Source organism: Strongylocentrotus purpuratus, unplaced genomic scaffold (assembly GCF_000002235.5).
Source record: "Strongylocentrotus purpuratus isolate Spur 01 unplaced genomic scaffold, Spur_5.0 spur5_scaffold_1, whole genome shotgun sequence".
Classification (NCBI taxonomy): domain Eukaryota; kingdom Metazoa; phylum Echinodermata; class Echinoidea; order Camarodonta; family Strongylocentrotidae; genus Strongylocentrotus; species Strongylocentrotus purpuratus.
The window spans coordinates 5,595,343-5,621,280 of NW_022145594.1; the positions used below are offsets into that span (position 1 = coordinate 5,595,343).

At 37.7% G+C, this 25,938-nt stretch overlaps 1 protein-coding gene across 1 annotated transcript in view; it reads left to right on the forward strand.

The window, feature by feature from the left end:
* LOC591794 (nodal modulator 3) overlaps positions 1-24,997 on the forward strand; it is a 41,100-nt gene extending 16,103 nt beyond the window's left edge. The window contains exons 9-28 of the mRNA XM_030977562.1: positions 175-231; positions 935-1,134; positions 2,059-2,209; positions 3,063-3,204; positions 3,938-4,069; positions 4,864-5,000; positions 5,698-5,846; positions 6,510-6,608; positions 7,727-7,897; positions 8,744-8,826; positions 16,006-16,180; positions 18,282-18,408; positions 18,932-19,173; positions 19,927-20,068; positions 21,218-21,304; positions 21,734-21,844; positions 22,522-22,623; positions 23,101-23,220; positions 23,761-23,853; positions 24,384-24,997. Coding sequence (XP_030833422.1) covers positions 175-231; positions 935-1,134; positions 2,059-2,209; positions 3,063-3,204; positions 3,938-4,069; positions 4,864-5,000; positions 5,698-5,846; positions 6,510-6,608; positions 7,727-7,897; positions 8,744-8,826; positions 16,006-16,180; positions 18,282-18,408; positions 18,932-19,173; positions 19,927-20,068; positions 21,218-21,304; positions 21,734-21,844; positions 22,522-22,623; positions 23,101-23,220; positions 23,761-23,853; positions 24,384-24,521 — 2,658 coding nt within the window. The 3' untranslated portion in view covers positions 24,522-24,997. The remainder of the gene's footprint in view (positions 1-174; positions 232-934; positions 1,135-2,058; positions 2,210-3,062; positions 3,205-3,937; positions 4,070-4,863; positions 5,001-5,697; positions 5,847-6,509; positions 6,609-7,726; positions 7,898-8,743; positions 8,827-16,005; positions 16,181-18,281; positions 18,409-18,931; positions 19,174-19,926; positions 20,069-21,217; positions 21,305-21,733; positions 21,845-22,521; positions 22,624-23,100; positions 23,221-23,760; positions 23,854-24,383) is intronic.
* Positions 24,998-25,938: the final 941 nt, after the last annotated feature.

The window sequence follows — 25,938 nt, forward strand, 5'->3', positions numbered from 1 at the left end:
TTGATGATTGCGTTGTGATAATTTTGATTACATTTTGACATAGCTGAAGAAAAAGTTTGATGATATCATCTCAAGGTCTTTGATTCATCTAATTTCATTTAAGTGTCCTTGATTGCATTTTGATATGATACGAAACACAAGTTTATTGATTGCATTGTTTTCTTTAAATTACAGACTGTTTTCCAAGTGGCTGGGTTCTCCATCTCAGGAAGAGTGCTCTCAGCGACTGGGGTATGTAAACAAAAAAAGGATTTCTGTTAAGTTTGTAACATCTGAAATTAGAGGAAAATACCTTTTTTTTTTCAGGTGTAATGAGGGAGGACAATAAAAGTAAGATAAAAGAGAGGTTCTAAGAGAAGAAAGAAAAGAAGATGCAAAAAGGAAGAGAAAGGATAATATGAATAAATGCTCATTCAGATGTATGAATCGGTAAACCACAATGTTATTTATATACCATGCAAGTGAATGACACCTGCCCACATGAAAGTTCCTATGCATAGTCACCGAGGTCTGTGTTATAAGATACACAGATGTGAAGCATATTGCATTTAAGTCATGTTTAAAAAAAGAATGTCATAGTTTACCATGTCATTAGCATGAGAATAAAGAAGAATAAATGCATATGGTGAAGTATCAAAACAAAGAAGGCACGATAGCTCAGTTGGTATAGAGCAGTGGTCTCGTAATCCGGCAACCCGGGTTCGAAACCAAGGCGATGCGCTAGTGCCCTTTGGTAAGGCATTAAGCCTCATTACCAGGTCCCTTGGAGAGGACCTAAAGCTGTCGGTCCTCTGGTTACTTAGTAACAAGCATTTATGCTTTCTTAGCAGTCAGGTAAAATAACCACCACTATAAATATTACTGTACGATCTAGAAGTAATCAAGCAAGATAGCTTTAATTTTATTATTTTATTCCCCTTTGTAAATATTCCAGGGTAAAGGAGTGGAAGGTGCAAAGGTCAAAGTTCAAGGCAAGCCAGAGGTCACGACCAGGTCAGACGGTACTTTCAGGATGGAGAAGATCAAGTCAGGAACCTACACACTGAAGGCCAGCAAAGAACATTTGACCTTTGACCCCCTGAATGTCAAGGTCACACCAAACACTCCCAAGCTACCGGATATAGTAGCCTCAAAGTAAGCAGGCTAAATATATTGTTTATATTTTATTATATGTTCTTGCAGTAATTAATGAAAACATACACATAAGGCCTGCCTTCACTATCTCGAGATTGCCAAATATCCAGCTATTTGAACTATCCCAATCGCAAACTACCCAGCTAATTTGCGTCTTCATCAGACCAAAGTAGCAATTAGCGGAATATTTCGTCGGGATTGTCATCCCAAGATATCTTGGGATAGTTTGCAAAATATCCCACTATTTGGCAAAATATCCAGCTATTTGTCCTGTGCGTCTTCACCAGACCAAAGACTCGCACTATGCGCTAATGCTGAGCAAAATATATTGAGCTAATTTCTCAAGGTCGAGTTTCAAGTTTCGAGATCGAATCTCGAGCTGATGATGACGCGATTTGTAACTTCGGGATTATTTCCCAAATCAGAAATAGCGGTCTATTTGGCAATCTCGAGATGACAAACACGCGCCTATGGTACAGTCTTTCCCTTTTCTAAATTATTTCTTTTAGAGCCTATCTGCACTAGTTTGGCCAGGAGGGATTAGACCTCCCTGCATGGTCACTGACAGGTGGTTATCTCATCAAATCAGCTCTCAATATACATAAGAAAAAGGGGACCATCAATTCAATTCAATTCAATCAAGTTTTATTAAAGACATGAATGGCAGTCATAGACTGCATTGTACATGCTTTCACATTGCAGGTAAAATACAATTGGGGGACCAATAGTTATTGATTAGGCATTGTTTGCTATTAAGAGGGCGCAAGTAACTACAAGTAGTGCAGTGGGGCTTTAACAAAATATGTCTTGCAGTTTGGTGTCTTCTTCTATGTGTTTCTTCTTTGCATACAGCTTTGTCCTGGTTCTTAATATCTCAAATACAAAATGCCTGTAATAATTTCTTCTTTGAATGCCTTCTTTTAGGTTCAGCGTTTGCGGTCGAGTGGAAACATCAGCGGGCGGCCAGAGGAAAGTCAGTCTGACCAAAGAGGGCAGCAAACAGCCTGAGATCGCTACAACGGACAAAGATGGAGCCTTCTGCTTCAGTGCAGCACCAGGAGCATATGTCATGGAGGTGGGCCTCCGTTTATGTTAGCAATTATTGTAGATATTCTCAGGTTGAAATTAAAAGACGTGTTACTGAGTGCCCAAGGGAAATCAATAATTTTGCTGATTTTACCCTGAAATGTGTTCCAAAAAAAATATAACTTCATCTAATGATTTGGGACAAGAGGGACAAATGTGGGTAAAATAACTTGTCCAAGAATGTAAGCACTGTGCAAATATCACATCCAGGTCGATATGAGTTGAACTAGTGGTACGTTCACTTGGTCAGCCTTCTGTCTTCACCTACAAACTGGCTTAGGCGGACCCCGGTTCCAAATTAAGTCGCGTCTTTCGGACGGTGACGTTCAAGGTCAGTCCCCAGACGTAAGTAGTCATATCTGATAGAAACAAGTCTGTAGAAACCCAATTACACACCCACACACCCAGTAAAAGAGTCGAGAGCTCTTATCAGTATCACTAACACAACACTAACATCCCTTTTGCAAAATATTCATTTACACTTCCCGCTTTCCGCCCACGTGAGGTAAATGGTTAGCCCGTAGAAATTTGTTCATGGAAAGCTAGAGCACCGTAATAGCAACGCTGATAAAAAGGGAAATGGTAGCACTTCCCTGCAGTTAACAACTAATTGTGTGCATATTTTGTAACTCGAGAATGGACTGGTTGAATTAGGCCATTGGTGAATATTTGTAGATATATGCTTTAAATGACACATTCTTTGGAAATATAAAGCAGGACAAATCAATTTTTCACATACTTAACAATGACAAAACTTGGTAAGGGTATTATTTATTTAGTTGTTAACTGTATCTGCCAGACTATAGCCCCTCTACTTAAGTTTCTTTCTTTCTGTTTTGCAGCCAATGATGTCGGAGGTTGAGCAGGCAGCTGGTCTACGCATCAATCCCGAGAGTCAGAAAGTTACCGTCTCCTCGAGCCCCGTCCTGGATATCAACTTCTCTCAATTCAAAGCAACGCTGCGAGGCTCCATCAAATGTCTGGGTGAGTAATATCTAGGAGACAATGTCTGTTCAGTGCCAGGAGGGCATTAAATCTGTGTCATTATATATGAATTAACGCCCTTATGGTTCCAAGCAGAGGACATTCCCTTTTTAATTCCTATTGAATGTGAAATTTCTGCTTGCAAGGAAGCTTTGTGAATTTTATGAGTGGTCCAGACTCACAACTATTTAATGACGTGAAATAATTTGCTAGTTATAAATGGTGGGAAATTCACAAAAAAAGATCAATGCTTTTGTGAAAATGGTCATTAACATAGGGCTTAAACGTCTATTCTGTTTAATCATTGATTTGACTGGTTTTTATTCAAACCATTTATGCTCTGCGTTGGCTCATGTTTTAAAAGATCTTTGAATTTAAGTGACTGAATTTTAGATGATGTTCATATATCTTCTAACATATTTCTGGTGCGTCTTTTAAAACCATTTATTTAATTAGAGAAAAACAGGGTCTGTAGCACTGTTCTAGAATTTTTAATTTCCTCATATATGTGTGCTAAAACCATGACTCTGAGTGTACATGTATATATATATATATACTCTCACTTTTTGCATGTTCACTATTCATGGGGGTTCCCCTTCTCCTGTTGAGCCATGCATTCATTTATCTTTGTAGCCAACGATGCTAATGTAAGACACGTGTTGTAGAAAAACCACACTTGTAATACTTGTTTCCAAGTGGTGATGGACAGATTGAACTCCTTTCTCTCCTATAGATGTTTGTGGTACTCTACAGCTGATGGTGGAGTCTAAGGATGGAAGAGGGTTCAAGAAACCAGTCCCTGTTTCCCAACAAACGAAGCAAGCCGCTTTCATCATTAAAGATATTCTACCTGGAAAATATTCAAGTGAGTCAACGTCTATATTAGATTCATGTTCCTATGCCAACTTTGGATTTTCATTATTGAAATACAAATTGCAGTTGTGAATACGGTAGGTGAAACAGTAGAGTAAAGAAAGAAAAAAGAATAATTTGTTTGTTCAATTTTTTAAACAGTAACTTATGGCTCTAAGAAATTTGTATGCAGAAGTTAACATTCATATCTCATTTATGAATGGAATATCACCAAATATGTAAGATGGGCACATAGTTTAATTAATGTAATTAGTGATAGCAATAAATCAATGAAAAATGTATACTTCTGTTTGCATTAAAATCTCTCATCGTTTGGACCTCCTGCCAAGATCACGTATTGTCAATTTTACATTGAAAAGCTCATTATCAAAAACACCCTTTTGAAAAGGTACAACAGTCCTTGAGTTATGAAGCCAGTTGCATGTCAATCCTGTTGTAACAAGAAAATTCATGTACAGTTTGTCATCCCTTTAACCCTCTGCCACTCACAGTCAGCGTGGTCCAGACCAACTGGTGCCAAGCCTAGTCCTCTCTAGCTGTGGAAGTAGTTGACCAAGTTAAACTTAAAAAGCCACTTGCATTTTAGATCTGCTCTAACTAGAAAATTCATGTACAATTTGTTATTCCTTTAACCCTCTGCCAGTCACAGTCAGCGTGGTCCAGACCAGTTGGTGCTGGTCCAAGTCCCCCTAGATGCAGAAGTAGTAGACCAAGTTAGAAGTATATAGGTCTGCTCTAACTAGAAAATTCATAAACAATTTTTTTCTTCTTCTGTTTAATTTACAGTCAGCGTGGTCCAGACCAGTTGGTGCTGGTCCAAGTCCTCTCTAGACGTGGAAGTAGTAGACCAAGACATCGGAGGGCTAGAGTTCCAACAGAGTGGCTACGTTCTTCACTGCCATGTGTCTCATCCTATTGAACTGGTATGAAGTTACAGAGTGCTGAGCTCGACTTAAATGGAGCCACGCGCAAGGCCCTGCCTGCAAATCTTCACTCTAAACCCCAATTAATTTGTGAAATTATAACTGAAATTAAAAAACAAAAGGTATCTGGTTTACTAAGTCTGTGAATGCACAGTCGTCATGTTTGTGGTTCACATCTTGTATTACTTCTGTGCAGTTAACAAAAAGGCTGGAGACAGCCTGATTCAGTTTGAGTTACCTGTATGATTTTATCTTCGCAAACATGTAGTACAGTTTATGATTTATTTTTTCAAAGAAAAACATGTTTAACTGTCATAGATAGTACATGTACAGGTGCTGTAGTCTAATGGATAAGTCACCCGACTGCAGATTACAAGGTGCGGGTTTAAATCCCAGCCCGGCACCAGTCCTTTGGCAAGACGTTAATCTACATTTGCCATTCTCCACCCAGATGTTAAAATGGGTACCTGGTAGTGTAGTTTGCTCAGCTTTGTGAGCGTCTTTTTTTTAATGATGCCCGGCTGGAATGAGTGGAGAATGTGCATACATTGTGTGCGGGCAAGCCTCAATCCAATGACCGGGGTAATAATATATCTGTGAAGCACGTAGAGACATCGTTGATGTATTAAGCGCTATATAGAAGCGGAATATTATTATTATTATTACACAGCTATGAATATATTTTGTTCTGTTTCAGGTATATTCACTGGATCCATCTGCATCTTACAAGGGGTCCTTCACACTGAATAAAGGAGTGAATCAGTTCTGCTTGGAGAAGCCCGGTTCTTACAAACTCACCCCCAAATCATGTCACCAGTTTGAGAAGTCGGAGTATACCTTCCAAACGTAAGCATTTGTTTGCAAGTTATCATAATACGAAGTGATAAAGAATAACATATGTACATGTATATAGAAGGTATATAATATAATGTATATTAAACAAATATACCATGCACTATCAAATATATCTTGATCGATCGCATATCTATGATGTCATTCATGGTATAGTGCTCTATACCATGGATGATGTCACGGTATAGCACATATTTCTTATCGGTAACATCAAAGCAATGTTCTGTTTGGTCACATGATGTTATGTTGACCAATCAATAAACAGGTTTTCATTGATCAAAATATATGTATTTAAAGCATCTATCCCTTTGAGTTGTTGGGTCAACGATGTATTCTTGCTTTATTAAGTCACACACAAATTATAAAAAATTAATGTTGTTTGCATAAAACTTATTTCTTATTTTTTGGCAGAAAAATCATAGAAGTAAGTTTTATAACATATAGTGAACTTTGTAATGAAAAATAATTGCTGCCTTAGCTTTTAGGGGTATATTATGCCCCCTCCCTCCCCATTTAACCCTTTGGATAGTGCAATTTTATTTTATAATTGAAAAAATGTTGCATTGAATGCTTCCAGGCATTTAGGCAAATCTTTTTTTATGTCAACTTGTTTTTTTCTTCATTAATGAAATATTTTCCTCTCATATCCCTTCACAGATCTGCACCTAACATGTTAACACTCACAGCATTGAAGCATCAAATACATGCTGAGATCAGAACAACTCAACCAGTACTGGACATCACTGTCTCTATCAGGTAAACTTGCTCCTTCCTTGACATATACATGTATGCTACACAAATAATCTCCCTGTGCCACATTCCATTGATCATGGGCCATATATACCAAAGGCTTCAAGCTTATTAGCTATTTCCAGTTCAAGATTAATTTATACCGGTGTTAAAAGGGTTGTCATGGAGCTAACCAAGACTGGTAGTGGGAAAGTTGCAAAGGCATTTAGTCAAGTGGTGCACATGGTAGACAAGTGACTGTGAAGGGAGGCAAAGGAAGTAAGTGAATTTTCTGACTGCATGTTTTACAGGTTGTCTGTCCATCCATCTATATTTTGTTGTTCTTTATTTTATTGTGAGAACCATCTTAAGCATTTCAAATGTGGATCAAGTATGATCATGGATCTTCTTCCAGTTCATCTCTTCTCCTTCATCCATCTCTTTCTTCATATTTTTCTTCCCCTTTCTTCTCTTTCTCCTTCTTCTTCTTCTTAGGCCAGGAGCCTGCCCAAAATAGTCATCCAATCAAGCCCTTTTTAAGATTAAGTTCTTTAAAATTACTTGATCTAAGTATTTTGACACAAGTATTTAAAATACAGTTCATTTCAAATTTACTTGGTTAAAGATAAAGTTGAGTTCTGGTCATGTGATTGCATTGTGAAAGAAACGGTGTGGAATCTATCAGGAAAGGTTGATCATCTAGTATATAAGTATTTGTGTGTATTGCAAGGTTCTGGAATCATCAAAATGATAAGAAATTTGGCCAAATCTTGGCAAAGTTACAAGCACTGTACACAGAATGATGTATATGGGACTACACGAGCACATGGTGAAAAAAACCTACCCCTGGATTTTTACGATGTTTCATGTCATATTTAGAATATGAAGGCATTTGAAGAGCCATGCTTTTCAGGGAACATGTTTAATCTGATGTTCTTCCACCCTTGCATAATAACAATGATAACGCTCACAAATAATTTTTTACCTCTTCCCAGAACTCAACCTTCTCTTTAATCTTAAGATTTATATTTTCTTTCGTGTTTCCTTTGTTTGGCCTACTATGGAAAAAAGTGACTCAATTTGTGTCTGATGATCTTGTTTGTAAAATCTAAATCTGGATCCAACTTGTTCCCATTTCTATACAGCTCCGGAGGTAAACTGGAACAAACAGTCAAACTTGGTCCACTGAAATCAAGGCAACAACTGGAGCAGGAGTCTAAGCCCCCAGCAAAGAAGAGTGTGAACGAAACAGCTGAGAAGAAGCCTACACCATCACCTTCAGGTCCCCAGGTGTACGACGTTAGCCACTGGGCAGGGTAAGTCCTAGCAACATATTAAGGCCTAGATAAACTGTACTTAGGCACTGACCCAACCATGATTGGATGTAAAATTCATTTTAGTAGGATCAGATGCGGACTGTGGATCGAATTTGAAGGAAAAGATTAACTCACTGCTCTACATGTTCTTGTTCCAGCTTTCTTTTTTAATTCTAAGACTCACCCTTTATGTAAATATATGATAAACTAACAGTATGCAAATCCATCTATAATAGTGTCTAAACCAAAATGATTTCACACAACAATTAAAGCAATGACCAGGCATTAGCAAATATATGCATTATTTCATTTCAATTATGTATTTGAGGCCTCTGTTTCCTTTTTCTATGCTGAACAGTATAAATGCTTTATAACGGGTTACTATTTGTACATGCTCGTTTCAATAAGCAATTCTAAGTAAAGCGTGAAAAATGAAGCGAAGTGAATATAAATTCAGCCATGAAGTATATTCAAGGTGAGTGAGGACCAGTGAAACATTTATAAGTTACAAAATTACATCAACAAAATTTTTGCTACACTGTATGCTGTGCAGCCTGGAAAAAAATCCTTTTGCTATTTTTCATTGGGGGTAAAAAATGCCCCTGTAAAAGCTTTTACAGAGGCTACTTTTGGCAACAAGAGAGCTTTTTTTAAAAGTCATGATTTGATTAATTAAAAAAAAACGGAACTGAATTTACAAATGACTAACAAGATAATTAATTCACAACTAATTCAAGCCAGTTTCTCTTCAAATATAATTCCATTATACACTGTACCCGATGAGATTGACCATAAAGTTACTATTTCTTTTTAACGATGAATAATTTTGCTTTTGATTTCTTACAGAAATGGAGAAGTTTTAGAGATTGCACCCTCTTCGGGGGAATTCTTGTTTTATCCGTCTACAGTAAAAGTGACTGTTGAGTCAGGTAAGAATTGAGCTTTAACTTTAAGGGATAGTTGAGTTCTGTTGCTACACAAAATAATTTTTTGTGAGATAATGAGAAACTGAGTGTCAAATTTGAAAGAACATACAATTTAAATGACAGAATCATCTTTGTTTGATCAAGATTGGTTCAGAAACGGCTGTAATATCCATAAATGAAATGATTTCTAATATTTGTGTATCACCACAAATATTTGAGAATTTGAACCAGCTGTTGAAAAAATGAAATAGCCCATGTATTGTTATTATTAATTAATTAATTAAAGGTCACCATATTTTGTTTAAAGTGGAGCTGAATTGGTATGATCCTATTGGCTAAATTTCACACATTTTGGGGTGTAAAATTACCTTCATAGCAATTTTAGGTCCTAACTTGAAAAGGGCACTAGAAATGTCATAGATATTAAAGAATAAGCTCAATAACCATGCACTTTGAGGCATTTGCGGTGTGAAAACAGAACTCAACTATCCCTGTCGGAAGTACAAAAATGAAATAGATGCATTATATATCTACGGAGAGCTTATAAGCCATAGATTACAATATTATCAATTACATGCTATTTTATTGTCTGCCAGAGGAGTTACAGCTCTCTGCAATCTCGAAATCAGAAGCTTTGAAAATCTGAAGTTGTTAACCTAAAAACTAGCTATCGACTTGATGACATCATCTTATGTGGATTACGCATATTCACATTGACTTTGAATGAATTAAACTAAGCTATACAGGCAAGCTGATCGCGTCCACATGTTATGTCTTCACTGTAACTGCAGCGAATTTGAACCCTGTTGACCTAAAATTTGGAGAGGTGCAGAAAATGAGGTTTTTACTTGCTTTTGTGCAATAGTGAATAGTGTATTCCTTTATATTTGTATTGTATGCTCATTCAGCTTTCCATTGATATAAAGTTGTATTTTATTTTAAATAGACAGGATTTTTAAATGCAAAACATAAGAATGGAAGTTGAACTGCATGATTTGTTTTAGTATAGATATCTAGAAGTATATTTGCACAAAATAGTAGTTCTCTTATTCTGCAGTTCTACCAATAGTAACAAAAATAACAGTTTATGAAATATATACCAATGTACATGAACATATAATTCACAAACCAAATAATAACTGATGAACATGGCTATAAACTGTTCATCTTTAAGCTTTGTGTAAAATTTTGTAGCACTTGCTACTACATGCACTAGGCATTGGAAATGATTAAATATAAGCTTCATTATATGTGAGAGTGGCATATGATGTGAAAGGATGCTATGATAATGCATAGAGTAGCAATATAGGATGTCACATTGTCACAGTATTGAGCTATTCTGGTATGACGTGCATATAAGTATTGCACCTATTTAGATCATTCAACAATGTAATCTCTTGATATGATGATTAGTTACACCATGATTAGTCAGTATTCACATTTTTGTTGTTGTTTTTAAAATAAAGAGATGAAATGGGGCCCAGTTTGTTAAAATAGACATAGAGTTGTAGAAGTATACAATTTCATTCAACTTGCATCACAATAATCAATAAATTGGCAGCAGTGAGATTAGGTAGACAGTACTTGTTACCAAGTAAACTAAATTTCAGGTTTTATGTCTCTAAAAGCATTAGATTTTTCTGTCCCATTTTGCTGTATTTCATATTTCACACATATAATATGTGAGAAGAAAAAATTGAGTCATCAGCAAACAGAAGGAAAAGTCTTTCATCTAATGTACAGTATGAAAGAATATGGGCCCAGGAATGACCCCTGTGGTACACCACCTGATGCTGTTTTCATGGTGAATAGTAAGCCTGTAATCTATTTGGTTCAAACAGGTGCAGGGTACATGCAGTCTGTATTCACATGGTGAAATTCTATGTTTCGGGGATATGGGGTACTTTGATGAAGTAGAGCTTTTTGTCCAGATGGGCAAATGCTAGCAGCTTTGGAGTAATAGATACCATGTAGCACCAGACCTGTCTGGCTTGGGACAAATAAAGCTCGCTGAGGAAATGCTGGTGTTTGATATGTAACCCTTTAAGCGTACAGACAGAAAGTGTCAGAGTGCCAAGGTTTGGAGAAAAATACCCGATGATCACTCTATCCAGGGCATCCACTGTGGCGCATAAGACTTCGTTGTCGTCTCTTGCTGTAACGGTGCTCCCCATGTTGCCCTCCTTGTCATAGAATGCCAACCTACGGGGCTTTGCATTAGACACCCTCATGACCAGTACTTCAGTTTGCGTTACGCAGATCTGTGCAACGTTTGCTCTTCCAGTAGTGATCACTCGGGAATGATGTGTCATGCCCTTGCCGCGAACTCTAAAGTACTGGATTTTGTTGGTGCCATTGACGGTGTAGACATTGTCTTGGCTGTCTCTGTACAGAGTACAGAAAGAATCCTTGCACTTCTGCTTTGCCAGCTGCTGAAATGGGATTACCCACATTGTACCATCTGCATTATAAGCCTTTATTTCCTCAAAACCGTGCGATAGAACGGCTCTTCCATCATTCAGGATGACGATGTCTCGCACAGAGCCGATGTCACTCCTCAAGTAAGGCTTTCTGTCTCCTGAGACCTTGATGGCTTCAACTCCAGGGAAACTACTTCCATACCCTACGACCACGGTGTCTTCTGCCATGCCTGTCATACCCCTGATCCCGCCGGGAAGGGCTACCTCCTTGATGATTGTAGGTGGCCGCACAGGTACCTTGACCGGCAGCTTATGCTTTACTACTTTGGGCAGTGCTGGGCCTGCTGTCTCAGGCTGCGCAGGGCTTGCTGCCTCAGGCTGCGCCACTCCTTTCCCCGGAGCCTTCTTGGCCTGGATATCATTCACGAGAGCGTTCACAGTAACATTCCGCCGAAGCCCCTGCACACGATTTTCCCCAAGCGGAGTCTGCTCTCGGCACAGCGGGCAGATCATGTAATTCTTGTCTCGATGACGCATGTCATATCCCATGAGGCACTTCTGACAGAAGGTGTGTCCACAGATCAAGAGGGTTGCTTTCTCAAAGGTGGTAAGACAGAGAGGGCACACCAGATTGGCATGTATCGGATCATTAGCAGTTCGTTCAGCCATAGCTTTACCTCGGATAAATTTCTGGAAGAATGGAAGAAAATTCAAAGTCAAAGTTGAGAATCATTGTGATGTCATTTAGAAGAAAAATTTTCAGTCAAGGTTGAAAACAATTGTGATGTCCTCACTAAAAATATTGTATCAAACCATATTATGTTCATGAAAATGTATGATGAAAAAAGAAAAAAAAAAGATGCAGAAACCAATCAAATCAAATCAAATCAAAATCAAATCAAATAAGTTGGAGTAAAAAGAAGTTAAGGTTGCAAATTAATATAATGTCATACAATATGACGTTGTCCCTGGAAAACGGAGAAAGGCTTTTGTCAAGGTTGAGAATCACTGTGATATTCTCAATTGGTTTGAAGGAGAATTTGTATTGAAGGTAATGTAACTAAGAAATTTTATATTTGACACTTGAATCTTTAATTTCTGTTCTGAGAATCTTAAGAAGTGTGTACCTTTAGCCTATTCTACGATACAAATTAATAATCTAAAACATTATGTATTACAACCATGACTTTAGAACTTTAGATGTACAAATGATATTGATTTTAGATACATAAATGTATGTACATGTTTTTGACAGTCACCTGTATTTGAATACCATAGTACACTGTCCAATGCTTGACTTGACTACATCTCTGTAGTATATGTATATGATGATGCATGCAATATCTGTTTTTTGTTGTTGTTTGGTTCTTGACCATGGTCCAATGAATCTCATATCAAATTTTTTGATTGCGTTATAACAGAGCTGCCAACCATGACGTTTTTCCCGGAATTTGTCCGTTTTTTCCTCCAAATCTTTTGTTAACGTACTGCACGTCAAACAACTGCCCTAAAATGTTGATATGATCACAAATTCAATACAAAACTAAGGTGAGAACATACTTGAAGTGATAAATATTCTCAAAAAAATGAAACACTGATAAGACCAAAATAACAACAGAAAAATACCTACTTGTAAATAAACTATCCTGTAGGTCCTAATATGGAAAAAAAAGCATGAGGAATGGACATTTCTGCATTGGAAGTGTGTCGCGCATGGTTGTTGTTTTTTGCTTGAAATTCCATTTTTTTGTTGCTATCATGGTTCCTTTTTTTGGTCGCACAAGGTTGGCAGCTCTGTTATAAATCTCATATCATTGCACCAAATAAAATTGAAAACAATGAAATAGTTATCATATTTCATTCATGATGAATTTAAAACATCACAATGATTATCGTTATGCACTACAAAATAAACCAATGTCAATAGCTTCTAGTAATTTCACACAATACAATGGCCATTATGAATATGATCAGTACTCAACTTAAACTAATTACAGAAAAGTTTCACATGGTATGGAGCCCTTCATTTTACAAATATTCAATGAAAGGAACTTCAAACTCACACTATACCACTACAGGTTAAATGTCTTATAGTGTTCATATATCAAACTCTTTATTAATAATAATAATAATAATAATAAATTGTTTCTTTTATAGCGCTATATCCAATTTACAACTGATCAAAGTGCTTTACAAAACAAATACATCAATGAATTGAAACTCAACAAAAATATGATAGAAAATGTAATGCAGTTAATTACAATGTAAATAGGTGTGTTTTGAAATGTTTCTTAAATATTTCAAGTGACATACTACAGCGTAATTCACTAGGTAACCTATTCCATGTAACCAGACCACTGGAGTGAAAACTTCGCTCACCTATCTTCGACTTTATTCTAGGCACATGGAGAGCCGTTGTGTCTGTAGTTGAGCAAAGATTATATGTGGAGTGACGAGAAGATTGTAAAATTTACTATACCTTGCTTCTTGCAGCTCAGCATATACACCACTATCATTAAAGTTTGATGTTAAAAGGCAAGAGAGCGATTTGTCTAAGATGGTACAAAGCGTTCGCCACCATTCTTTGTCTGCCCAGCAATCACTACATACAGAAATGCCCTGACAGAAATTATTACAAAATGCGACGGATTTCGCAGATGTCATTGTGTGGTTGGCACTTATTGTGGCTTTTGATGGCTATTGATACAGTTCTGGTTGGGTGCTTTCATTATTAATAAATGGCGGGGAGAGAGAGAGAGGGAGAGAGAGAGAGAGGGAGAGAGAGAGGGAGAGAGAGAGAGAGAGGGAGGGAGAGAGAGAGAGAGAGAGAGAGGGGTGTCTGTGTATGAAATATGGATCAATACAAGGCTCTGCTGTCCCAATATGAACTATACCCAGCCAAGGACATTTAGTCTTACAAAACAGACCCTAGAATGCAATTGTTTGTTTAGACCAGTCATCTCTATTAAAAATAAGAAGGGGGTGGCAGTGGATGGCAAGCTGCAACATTTTGTGGATTCCTCTTGTTTATGTTAAGAAAAGGATTGCGCCATCTGATTTTTGTTTTAATTGATTCATTTATAAGTTTTTATAATAGGACAAAAGAAAGAACAAAGTCTATTTATGGAAATGTAGATTTCTGATGATGAAAAACATGCCGTTTTTTGTGCATACATACTGTACATGCGTTTATGTATAGGGGTAAAGGTAATTAAATCTGATGCATTTTATGCCTTCCAACGATTGGACTTGTGTCTTTACATACATTATTATATGGAAATGAAACAGACCCTTTTCATTCATTTCTTTATGATTAAAAACTTCTGCATCATCGCTGAGAAACAAAATTTTGTAATAATAACAAACTTGTTACTTCTTAATTTTTTGTCCCTATTCACCTTGACAGGCTTGTATCTATCCCTTTCCCATTTTACTGTAGATATATTTCAGATATCATGCACTTGGACTTGAATTGAAAGTCTTTTGATGGGAGTTTTACAGCTCTATAAAAATTTAAAAAGGTTTAGCATAATGCTTCACCATTGTCATTGATTTTTTTTAATGGTTGTGTTTTGATTTCAAACCATATAGGATTCTGCTGAAATATCATAAGAGGAAAAAGGCTGACTTTGATAAATGATGATGATGATGAGTGTATATAAAGCTAATTCGGAGAAAGCACTTGTACAAACGACCCCCAAATATCCACAGATCTTTTACACATGGAGAACTCCAACTATGAGCATAATCACTACAAAGTGGAGCAGGTGCTTCATGAATACCTTTTGTTTGCACTCTTGAAAAATATACTTCAACATGTTTCTCATAGAATAAATGAATAATGATTACATAATTTTCACGTATCCAGCTGTCGTCTCAATGGGTTTTACAGTTTTGTACAAAGGCCAACATCCAAAAATTGTTTGGTTGTCCTCGATTGCTATTCTGGAGTAGGGGCGGGTGGGCGGATTTTTTTTTTTTTATTTATTTTTTAATAATTTTTTTTCCATAAATAAAAAACAAACATTGGGATTGTCAAGCATTTGAACAAACAAAGTCTATAAAACACTTTAATATGGTAAAAGACCAGTATAATGTACAATGAATATCAAGACCAACACAGAAAGTATTTTGGGCTTTAAAATAAAGCACCTTTTAAATCTCCATTGTACTACTTATAGCCACTTGGGCCCGCTATGTAGCAAACAATGTCTAATCGGTGACCACTAGTCCCCCATTATCCTTTTTATCTTATATTAACTGAAAGCTGATTTGATGAGATAACCACCTGTCCAGTGACCTTGCAGTGTGGTCTAATGCCTCCTGTAAACTAGTACAGATGGGCATTAAAATGAGTTTAAGAATGCTCAGAACCTGATCTGTCCAGATGATACCTCTGAAGTGACTTATTTACCGCAGTTTACCACACTGTATGTGAACAAGGAATAAAGGTGTACATGTATCATATGAAAAGTGTACATATTCCGAAAATATTCTGTATTTTATATTGATTTGATACATGTATTGCCCATGTTCTGTTCCATGGGTGGCCTTTATAGACAGGTTTGACTATACATTTACAGTCATTGTAATTATCTCCATTGTTCTAATCCTATTTAAGTTTTATACAGGACTAGTGTCCATATATTCTTCATTGAAATTAACACTACTATTTTAATTATCTTTATTTTTACTTGGCAAGCACCCAGATTTCTTCATTGAATCCTTTTTCCCCTTTATTTTAATTCTTTCTTTTCCACAGGGGAGAAGTGCCCAGGAGTGGTTGCAGAGTTTGAGGGACGTCCAGGCGTGTTCATCACCGGTCAAGTGACCCCTCCTCTCTCAGGGGTCAAGGTCACCATCACACCCACAAACCCAGCCGAGGGGTCAACAGATGGAGCTATTACACAGATGACGGACAACAAGGGACAGTACAGGTATGTATTGAACCAATAAAGACTTGTGTAGATATGGCGCGGAAACCGCCTCAAAAAAGCTGCTGTGGTTCTCTTATGTGTAAAATGAATGGCAATTGTGCGCAACATAAGGACAGATACAGGTACAGAAATATAAAGCATGATACACTATACATGTATGTCATCACCAAAGAACGCTGTTGTTTTGCCACGTCATATCTGAAAGAGCCTTTTATTATTATTAAGTATTTGGCGTCACCTGTGCCTGGGAGGCGAAAAACGAAATGAATCAATGCAACCCTCAGGTCTCAGCCTTAACATGTTTATTTTAAAAGTTCTGTGCACAGTACCAACCACTAACACCCAATTTAGTGTATTTACATGTAAGTTGGAAAGAACACAACGTGTGAAATCCCCAAAACTGCCAATATAAGTCATAGAAACGTGTGCCAAAACAAGCAACTGATCCATGTATTTCACATTATAAGTCATGCGTGAAATGCACTCTGCATACAGTGAATGAGCACACAACTACAAAAGTACATTACATTGTCAAGGCTACATGAGCGTGAGAACCCACATACATGTATGCAAGTGTATATAAATGTTGTGATGCATTTTGAGTGATAAGATTGCTAAAAGACATTAGTGCTGATTTACTTGGAATCGAACCCATTAACTCCAGGCAATGCATCAACTTCTACATTAGGCAAATTGCCCCTTCTTAGGTAATTTACACAAATGTAAAAAATCTTCTGATTCTTTCAAAACTCATCTCAAAACATTCCTTTTCAAGTCTTGATCGTTTTTCCTGTTTACACGCGCCTTGAGCACTCCACAGAGTGGATTTGGCGCGATATAAGTTACATTATTATTAATTGTGTGCTTATGTATTTAAGGGAGATGGTCCTCAGTTTCCATGTGCAGAAGGTCATGATTCTCTGACATCAGACTTGGAAATAGCATTAATTGGTTTACAAGTCTACAACAGCAAACTCAGACTCGTATCGAGAAATACCCCATAGACTCTGTCTCTGCCTCTCTCTGTCTCTGTCTCTCTCTCTCTCTCTCTGTCTCTGTCTGTCTCTCTTTCTCTCTCTCTCTCTCTGTCTGTCTCTGTCTGTCTGTCTCTGTCTGTCTCTCTTTCTCTCTCTGTCTCTGTCTCTGTCTGTCTCTCTTTCTCTCTCTGTCTATGTCTGACTCTCTTTCTCTCTCTCTCTCTGTCTCTGTCTCTGTCTGTCTCTCTTTCTCTCTCTCTCTCTCTCTTGCGAAGAATCTTCGGGTGATGCAAATGTCAGATAATGCCTTTACCATGTAGGGAAAGGCAGAGCATTACATGAAGCCTGTTAATCATAAAACTGAAGGCTAATCCTGGTGATTTACAACACCTTTTATTCGATAAACGCCTTAACAAACGTCAAATTCCCCATGAGAGCCCACTTCTATGTGTCTTTGACCTCTGAGCCTGCTTCTCGGGTCAAACAGCGCAATGCAGTTGCGTAGAGACAAGGCCTTTATTTCAAATCACGACAAGTTGAGAAACGCGACATCCTGCAAATCACGTTTATATAGTGGGATTCAATATATAGTTTAGTGTAGTTTAGTTTATTTTTTTATTAAAAAATCACACCCGTCATCAGACGGCCGGCCTAAAAAGGCCTATGAGTGATACATCAAAAATAACAGTCATAAACAATTTGACATGATAACATAGTACAAATATAACGATCATAAACACAGAAAAAAGAATATTTATGTATTACAGTGTATTTTAAAGTTAGTTGGTATGAACTAAAAACATACAAACAACAACAACAAAAGACAGGGGGGAAAAACAATTATTCATTTAAGTACCAGTAGTACAAAAATTCTTGGCGAGTTGTTAGGATTTGGTTTGCAAAAATGGCTATTAAACTGCTTAGTGAGTCGGCTGAAATTAGGTAAATAAATTGTTGGTATGTGGAAAGATACGAAAACGTATGGTCATGTTCTATTATATCATTAAGAAGTTGTGATCTGATGTCATTATATGCAGAACAAAACATGTATAGAAATGCTGTTTCTTAGTGGCAAAACATGATAAATGCACCCTTTAACAGACACTGTATTTTTGCCATTTCAGGGTTGGTCCGTTACCTGATACGAGTGAGTATGAGGTGGAGGCCTCTCTTGATGGGTATATCATGAGTCAGGAGGAGGGCAAGCTGGGATACTTCAGGGCTTTCAAGCTTGGCAAGATTAGGATTGAGGTAAGTATAGAGACATTCAGACTTTGGGATGAAAATATGACATGTGACAAAACATTGGACAGGTGGGATCTGGAGTCCATGATGTCCATATTATTTTTTAAGTCATCGTTTGGCGTCATCTGTGCCCGGGTGGCGAAAACGAACTGAGTGACTGTAATGCTCAGGGTTCACCTCCTAAGGGAAGGAGTGTTTCCTACTTAAATTAGCCTGCATCTGTGAAACTTGAGGGGCACAATGCAGGCGTTTTACCGACTGAGCCAACTAGTCTCTGTCAAAGGACAGTTGTATTCTTTACAGTTACATTGTTCTAAATGATGGATTTCATTTTTTCTTCTGTGTAGATGTGCTAATTTCATGAGATGAGCAATTTTAGAAAACAAAGAACAATTCAAAGAGATAATGTGAGGTAGACAATAACAGTATTAAAAAAGTGAACATAGATCTTAGATAAAAGCAGAATGATAGATGACTCTACTCCCATCAACTGCAAAACAGCACTGATATAAAAATTGAAATGTTGTAGGTAACGGACGGGGAGAACAGCCCCCTCTCTGGTGTGCTTCTATCGCTGAGCGGAGGAAACTTCCGCAGCAACAACCTGACCAAGGACGATGGCATCTTGACCTTTGGCGACCTTGGTCCTGACACCTATTTCCTGCGTGCCTTGATGAAGGAGTTTGAGTTTGACCCCAGCACACAGATGATCGAGGTCAGCGAGGGGTCAGCTGTAGATATCAAGGTCAAGGGTCGCCGAGTAGCCTTTAGGTGAGAAAGCTTTTTAGACTGTCATCTGACACGTTTTAACTTTAGACTACTTAATTCTCTCATTTCCATGGCCCTAGTATAGGGGATTATGGGGCTACAAATGGCACGTTTTTCCAGACAACCTGTCTTAAAAACTAGTTCTAAGTATTGAGTGTTACATTGTTTTCTGCATTTAATCTCTTTTTTTTTTTAATTGTTTGACTGTCATTCCCCCACCTGCATGTACGTTTAGACATCACCACCATTCATCTGACAAATCTACTGTGATTTGTAAGCTAAAGCTGTATGATTTATTGAAGGAATAGTTGAGTTCTATTGCAGAGGGCGCTACACAAAATATATTTTTTGTGAGATAATGAAAAACTGAGTGTCAAATTTGAAAGAACATACAATTCTTTTTTTTAAAGTGGAGCTGAATTGGTATGATCATATTGGCTAAATTTCACACATTTTGGGGTCTAAAATTACCTTCATAGCAATTTTAGGTTCTCTAAGGGCACTAGAAATGTCATAATTAAGAATAAGAGCAATAACCATGCACTTTGAAGGCATTTGCGGTCTGAAAACAGAACTCAACTATCCCTTTAATGTCAATCTGGTTGAGTAATGAGTACATTTGCTCTAATGGACTCTCCCAAGTCAGACATAACCCCTTCAAGGAAATAACCCAATTTTCGTTACTTGCAGCTCTTTTGAATCAGATAGTATAATTATGAAGAATAACCTCTGACCTCTTTTTCTGATTACCTCTAGCTGTTTTGGTTCAGTGACATCACTGAATGGAGAACCTGAGCCAGGTATCGCTGTAGAAGCTCACTCAGAAGAGAGCTGTGGTCAGGTCGTAGAAGAGGGTGTGTCCGATGAAGAAGGCAACTTTAGGATCAGAGGACTGCAGGTAGGTCAATCTATCTAATATTACTGTGTCATATGATCGATGATTGATGATGATGATGATCGATGATTGTTTTACCCAACTGTTAAGAAAGAATGTATAATAATACTTGTAAATAACCAACCAGGGGACCTGATAATTAGGATTATAAGATGATGACGTTAATCCTAATCAAATGATTGGTTGAAGGCGTACACGTGACCAGGCATTTATTTTGTCTAACGCGTAATTTGGATAATGACCGGTCATTATCAAAATCATGTTATAAAACAAATAAAACATAATCTCATAAAAATAGATAATACACATCATTTTGCTGGGCATTAGTAAAATTACCCACACTTGGTACCTCCAAAACAGTCGAAGCACCTCGTGTGGGTAATTCTTACTAATGCCCCTGTGTATTATTTGTATATCATTGGTCACCTGTCAACTCAATGCAATCAGTAAATGATTGATGATGATGATCAATGATTGTTTTACCCGAATGCTAAGAAAGCATGTACAATTATGCTTGTAAATAAACAACCAGGTGACCTAGTAATGAGGATTAATGCCTCACCAAATGGCTCAAGCGCATTGACTTGGTTTCAAAATCCGGACCTCCTGGTTACGAGACAACTGCTCCACCACTGAGCCATAGGCCTCCTCAATGGCCACGATTATCACTGTTTTTCGTTTGTGAATGGTCATGGTCTATAAAGCTAGACACTCCAAGGTTTCCATGGATATGTAAATGGCGCCCTCTACCTTACCTAGTTTCTTTCACAGGTGGTCCATATTGACATTTTAAAAGTCTGTATACCCCCCCCCCCCCCTCCCCAGTTAAAAATTTGATCTTGGGGGGGGGGGGGGGTCCTGAATCAAAGATTTAAGGCTCATAAGCAGTGTTGGGTAATGTATGAAATGCTTCAAATTACCTTTGTAGAACCCGATGAAAAGTGCTATACAATTTGTATATTCATGTGACGATTCAGAACATCAGTCAGAAGGAATTTCCACTATGTCATTAAAGATGTCTAATTTTGGTGCAATTTCTTTGATAATCTTGTTATAGCCACATTGTAAAGGGAATGGTCTTTGTCATAATGACATGGTTTGTGCTATTGCTTTCGCTATCATGGAATGTGTCTTTCGTTGTTGTTATTGCAGCCTAATTGTGATTATAAGATCAAGCTGAAGGATTGTGAGAGTAACGGTCACATAGAGAGAGCATCACCGCCAACACAGACTGTCGCAGTAAGTAGCCATTCATTTTGACCCTATTTTGACAACATACAATATTTGATATAAGCTAGTGATATCAAGGCATTTGATTGGATGAGAGCAAGTCTATTACAGAATATGAATATTTACCATAAGCAACATTTATTTATGAAATGGCACTTACAGTTATCAACCAAATGATTCATACCCTTACCAAGTTTTATAATTTTTAAAGTATGGGAAAAAATGATTTGTCCCGATTTAGTTTGTTGACAATGTGACATATTAATGCTTACATCTAAAAGTATTCAACAAAGGCCCTAATTCAACCAGTCCACCATTTATTCTTTGGTTATGAAACACATGAGAAATTTACAAGGGGTATGGATAATTTAGCTGTTAACTGTATCTGATAGACACTCAATCTTTTTCTTCTTTTTTTGTGTGTGTATTTGTTTGTAGATTGGGCAGAAAGTTATCAAGGATTTAAGAATCATTGTGTTCCGACATCTCAACCAGTTTGATATAGGAGGCAACATTGTCACACCACATGAATACCTGACTTCATTGAAGGTAAGAGCGGATGGGTTAGACAGAGAAAGAAAAAGAGAAAGAAAAATAAGAGACGTTTGTTGGAAGAGAAGTGTGTTTGATGATGTTGTTTTACCTGAATGCTAAGAAAGCATGTATATGCTTGCTAGTAAGCAACCAGGGGGACAGATGGCTGTATATCCTCTCTGAGAAGGGACCTGGTAATGAGGCTAGGGCTAGGGCTAGGGCTAGGGTATTAACTTGGTTTTGAACCTGGGACCTCCTGGCTATGAGACCACTGCTCTACCACTAAGCCATTGCGCCTCCATAGGGATGACAGGAGAGAGAGAGAGAGAGAGAGAGAGGTATGCATACATCTTGATGTGCAGTGAGAGAAACAAAGAGAGATTGAGAGAGAGAGAGAGAGAGAGAGAGAGAGCACAAGATGGGGACAGAAAGCCTGCCAAGAGAAATAGACTGTGAGATAGGTCAGTGAGTGAGAGAAAGAGAGGGAAAGATAGGGAGAGAACATGGTTGAGAGAAATATATGTAGGAGGTGATGAAGAGAGAGAGAGAGAAAGAAAAAAACTCAAACAGACAGAGTCACCGGTTTGTAAATAGAATGAAAAGAATGCAAGAGTGAAAGAAAAGTCTGTTATTATATGAATATCATATCTGGGCTTGAACCCATACTAATCCTGTGATGTTTTGTCTAACAGGTATCTCTATACAGTGAGGAGGACCCAGAAACTCCTATTCATACCCTTCCATTGGACATGGGGAGCTTCTTTCAATTCTCATCAGTACCTAACGATGGAAGGGTAAGACAAATCAGTCATCTTTTACTTCTTCCGCAATTATGAGTTTTGTTCTTTTGTTGCCTTTTCAAGTTGGCTTCTGTTCAGTCATGTCTAGGTGTTTGAAATAGAGACAATCCAAATGATAATTTCATTCAAATATGGACCAAAGACCGAACTTTATCCACTTCCTTTTCTCTTCCCAATTAAAAAGAATTTTCAATGTTGATTTCCAAAGTTTTGGTTGGTACCAGCAACCAGCTCCTTAAACAATATGTTGTGGTTTTTAGAGATTGAACCTTTTTGTAGAATATGTAATTCACAATGTCAAAAGTTAGAGCCAAGTAATTTTTTTCATATTTTGTTTGTCTCCAATGAGATTAATGTTCTGAATTATTATATCCACCTGCAGTGTAAAAACGATAATCAACTATATCTTTTTAGGCATCTTATGCATTTATTGAATTACGAATACCCCTTTGTTTTTTTTGTTTTTTTCAGAGATACATGATCAAGCTGGAGTCGACCTTACCTAGATCAAAATATGATTATACATTGCCTGAAGCAAGCTTTACAAGCACAGGCTACCAGAAACATGTCACTCTACCATTCAACCCTCAGGTAAGGTGGTGGTGGTGGTGATGAAGGTGGTGGTGCCAGTGGTGGTGGTGGTGATGATGGTAGTGGTGGTAGTGGTAGTGATGATGGTAGTGCTGGTAGTGGTGGTGATGATGGTAGTGGTGGTAGTGGTGGTGATGATGGTAGTGGTGGTAGTGGTGGTAGTGGTGGTAGTGGTGGTGATGATGGTAGTGGTGGTGATGATGGTAGTGGTGGTAGTGGTGGTGATGATGGTAGTGGTGGTGATGATGGTAGTGGTGGTAGTGGTGGTGATGATGGTAGTGGTGGTAGTGGTGGTGATGGTGGTAGTAGTTATGGTGGAGGCGTGGTGTCAATAGTGGAGGTAGTAGTGACGATGTTGGCGATGACGATGGTTATGATGATCATGGTGGGGGTGCAGATGGTGGTGCTGATGATGGGGTTAGTGGTGGTGCTGATGGTGATTGTTGTGATGATGGTCGTGGTGGTGATGGTGATTCATATTTTCAAATGTTGGCAAGTATGTTATTGTCTCTTACCTTATCTCTCTCTCTCTGTCCATAGAAACGTGCTCTTGAGCAAGAAGTAATGCAGGGCTCTTATTTTGCTCTGCCTCTCGTAGTAGCACTGATAGCTGTTGGTGTAAATCATGCCAAGGTAAGTTTGAACTTGACGTTCCTTCATTTTTTTCAGGTGAGTGAGAGAAATGATTACTAGAAAGAAGGAATTTTTGAAGGGAAATGAAAATAAAACAAGAGGAAGAAGAATAGGATACTACAAAGAAAGAAGAATGGAGTGGTACAAAGGAGAACAAGAAGAAGGAGGGACTAGAATGGGTAGGAGGAGGAAAATGAGGATGGGGAGGAGGAGGAGGAGGAGATGAGAAGAGAAGAAAAATAAAGAGGATGGAGGAGGGGCGGAGAATAAGAAGAGGGAGAAGGAAAAGGAGAAGAAGAGGAAGAAAGTGAGATTAAGCAAGAATGACGTATTAGGAGTAAAGGAGCGTAAGTAAGAAAAAGAAGTAAAACAAAGAATAATCTATTTTTTTAATTTGTTGAAGAAGAAAAGTTATTTAAAAAAAAAAAAATTAATTATTAAAAAGAAATATATTTAAAGAAAGAAAGCAGTACATTGATACTACATAATGCCCTAAAGTTTCTCTGAATTAACTCTCTATTCACCTTCAGATCATGCCGTTCATACTGCAGTTTCGTCAGAATATGCGTGGCTTACAAAGCAGTGGTCCCACCAGCAGGTCCGAGACTGTCAACTTTGATGCTGACTTGTCACGGCAACGCAAGAAGGTCAAACCCAGGAAGACATGACGACACTCTCCCATCTCGTAGTCTTACGTTGGTAGATAGTGCTAGCCCTCTACAGCCCACCTCACACACTAAATGACCCGGCTAGATTGAAATTTGAGGAAAGGTGTCAATTTGAATTACTCGTACTTGTGAAAGTTTGATACAGACCAGTTCATAGTTAGCAAATGGTCCCAGATGTCCACACATAGTTTGAATATTGAGAGGTCCCAATCTGTGCATTTAAGAATAATCACTTCTGAAATGGTGGAAGATTTTATATCAGAACTTTCACTTTTCCTAAATTTTGATGTTGTCGGGTCATACAGAGTTTGGTGGCTGTAGAGTAGTACATAGGTTGCATTATCAGGTGTACAGGATAGTTCAATATGAGAATTGTCCCAAATATTTGATTTTTAATTATCCAAATCACCAAATGTCCATTATATAAGTTATAACATTTCTAGATTTATTTCATGAATAGGGAGGTACCCCTAATTTTTAAAAAATAAAATAAGAGTGTATATTAAGTGAATGAAATTAGAATTACCTCTATGACACCGTTAGAGAGCAAATATTGCTTGTATTAGGACTGTATTTTGAAAAATGTTATCTTTTATGTTAGGAAAAAAACAACTGTTAATTGTTACGATAAACTGAAATTCAACGGAACTGAAAGTTTCATTGGTGCTTGCGAAGATGTCTCTTTTAACCGTACCCGAACACAGCCAGCTTTGCGCAGAAATCAACCAATACTTATGATTTGTTATGACAATTAATTTAGTTTTAGTTTTACTAACATAAAAGATAACATTGTTTTCAGGATATTATGAAACTTGCTTTCATGTACAGATTTTACACGTCATTGCATGTCTGTAGTTTCTTCTAGAATAGATCAATATGAAAATTCAAGTTCAATCATTTTGAGTACCTGGGTAGATTGCCTGGTACTGTGACATTACCTCCAGCGATAATGGCTTCAGGCTTGATTTCATCAAAGATATATGTTTACTGTTAGAGATCGGGTTGCTAGTGGGTTTTATGTTAGGTTTAGGGGTAGGGGTAGGAGTAGGGTATAGTATTTGGTCTAGGGTTAAAGTAAAGAATTTGGTTAGTGAAGGATATTGATCTCGGAGCTATTTAACCTACCGCCTATACAATGTTAGACAATAGAGGGCGACTGTCGTCCCACACTGCGCAGGTCAGCACATACGCAGATACAATTCTGGGGAAGACAATGAGGCAAGGTTTCTTCAGGCCACCATAGAGAATGTACAAATTTGTTGACAAATTCATGATTTTTCTAAAATATTGTTAAGGTTTCATGAACTTCCCCGATGATTTCATAAGAGGTATGTAGGAACCAACATAACCTGTTGCTTACATGTATATTTGACTGAAACTATCATTGTTATCAGACTTTCCAGTTCTGGACCCATTG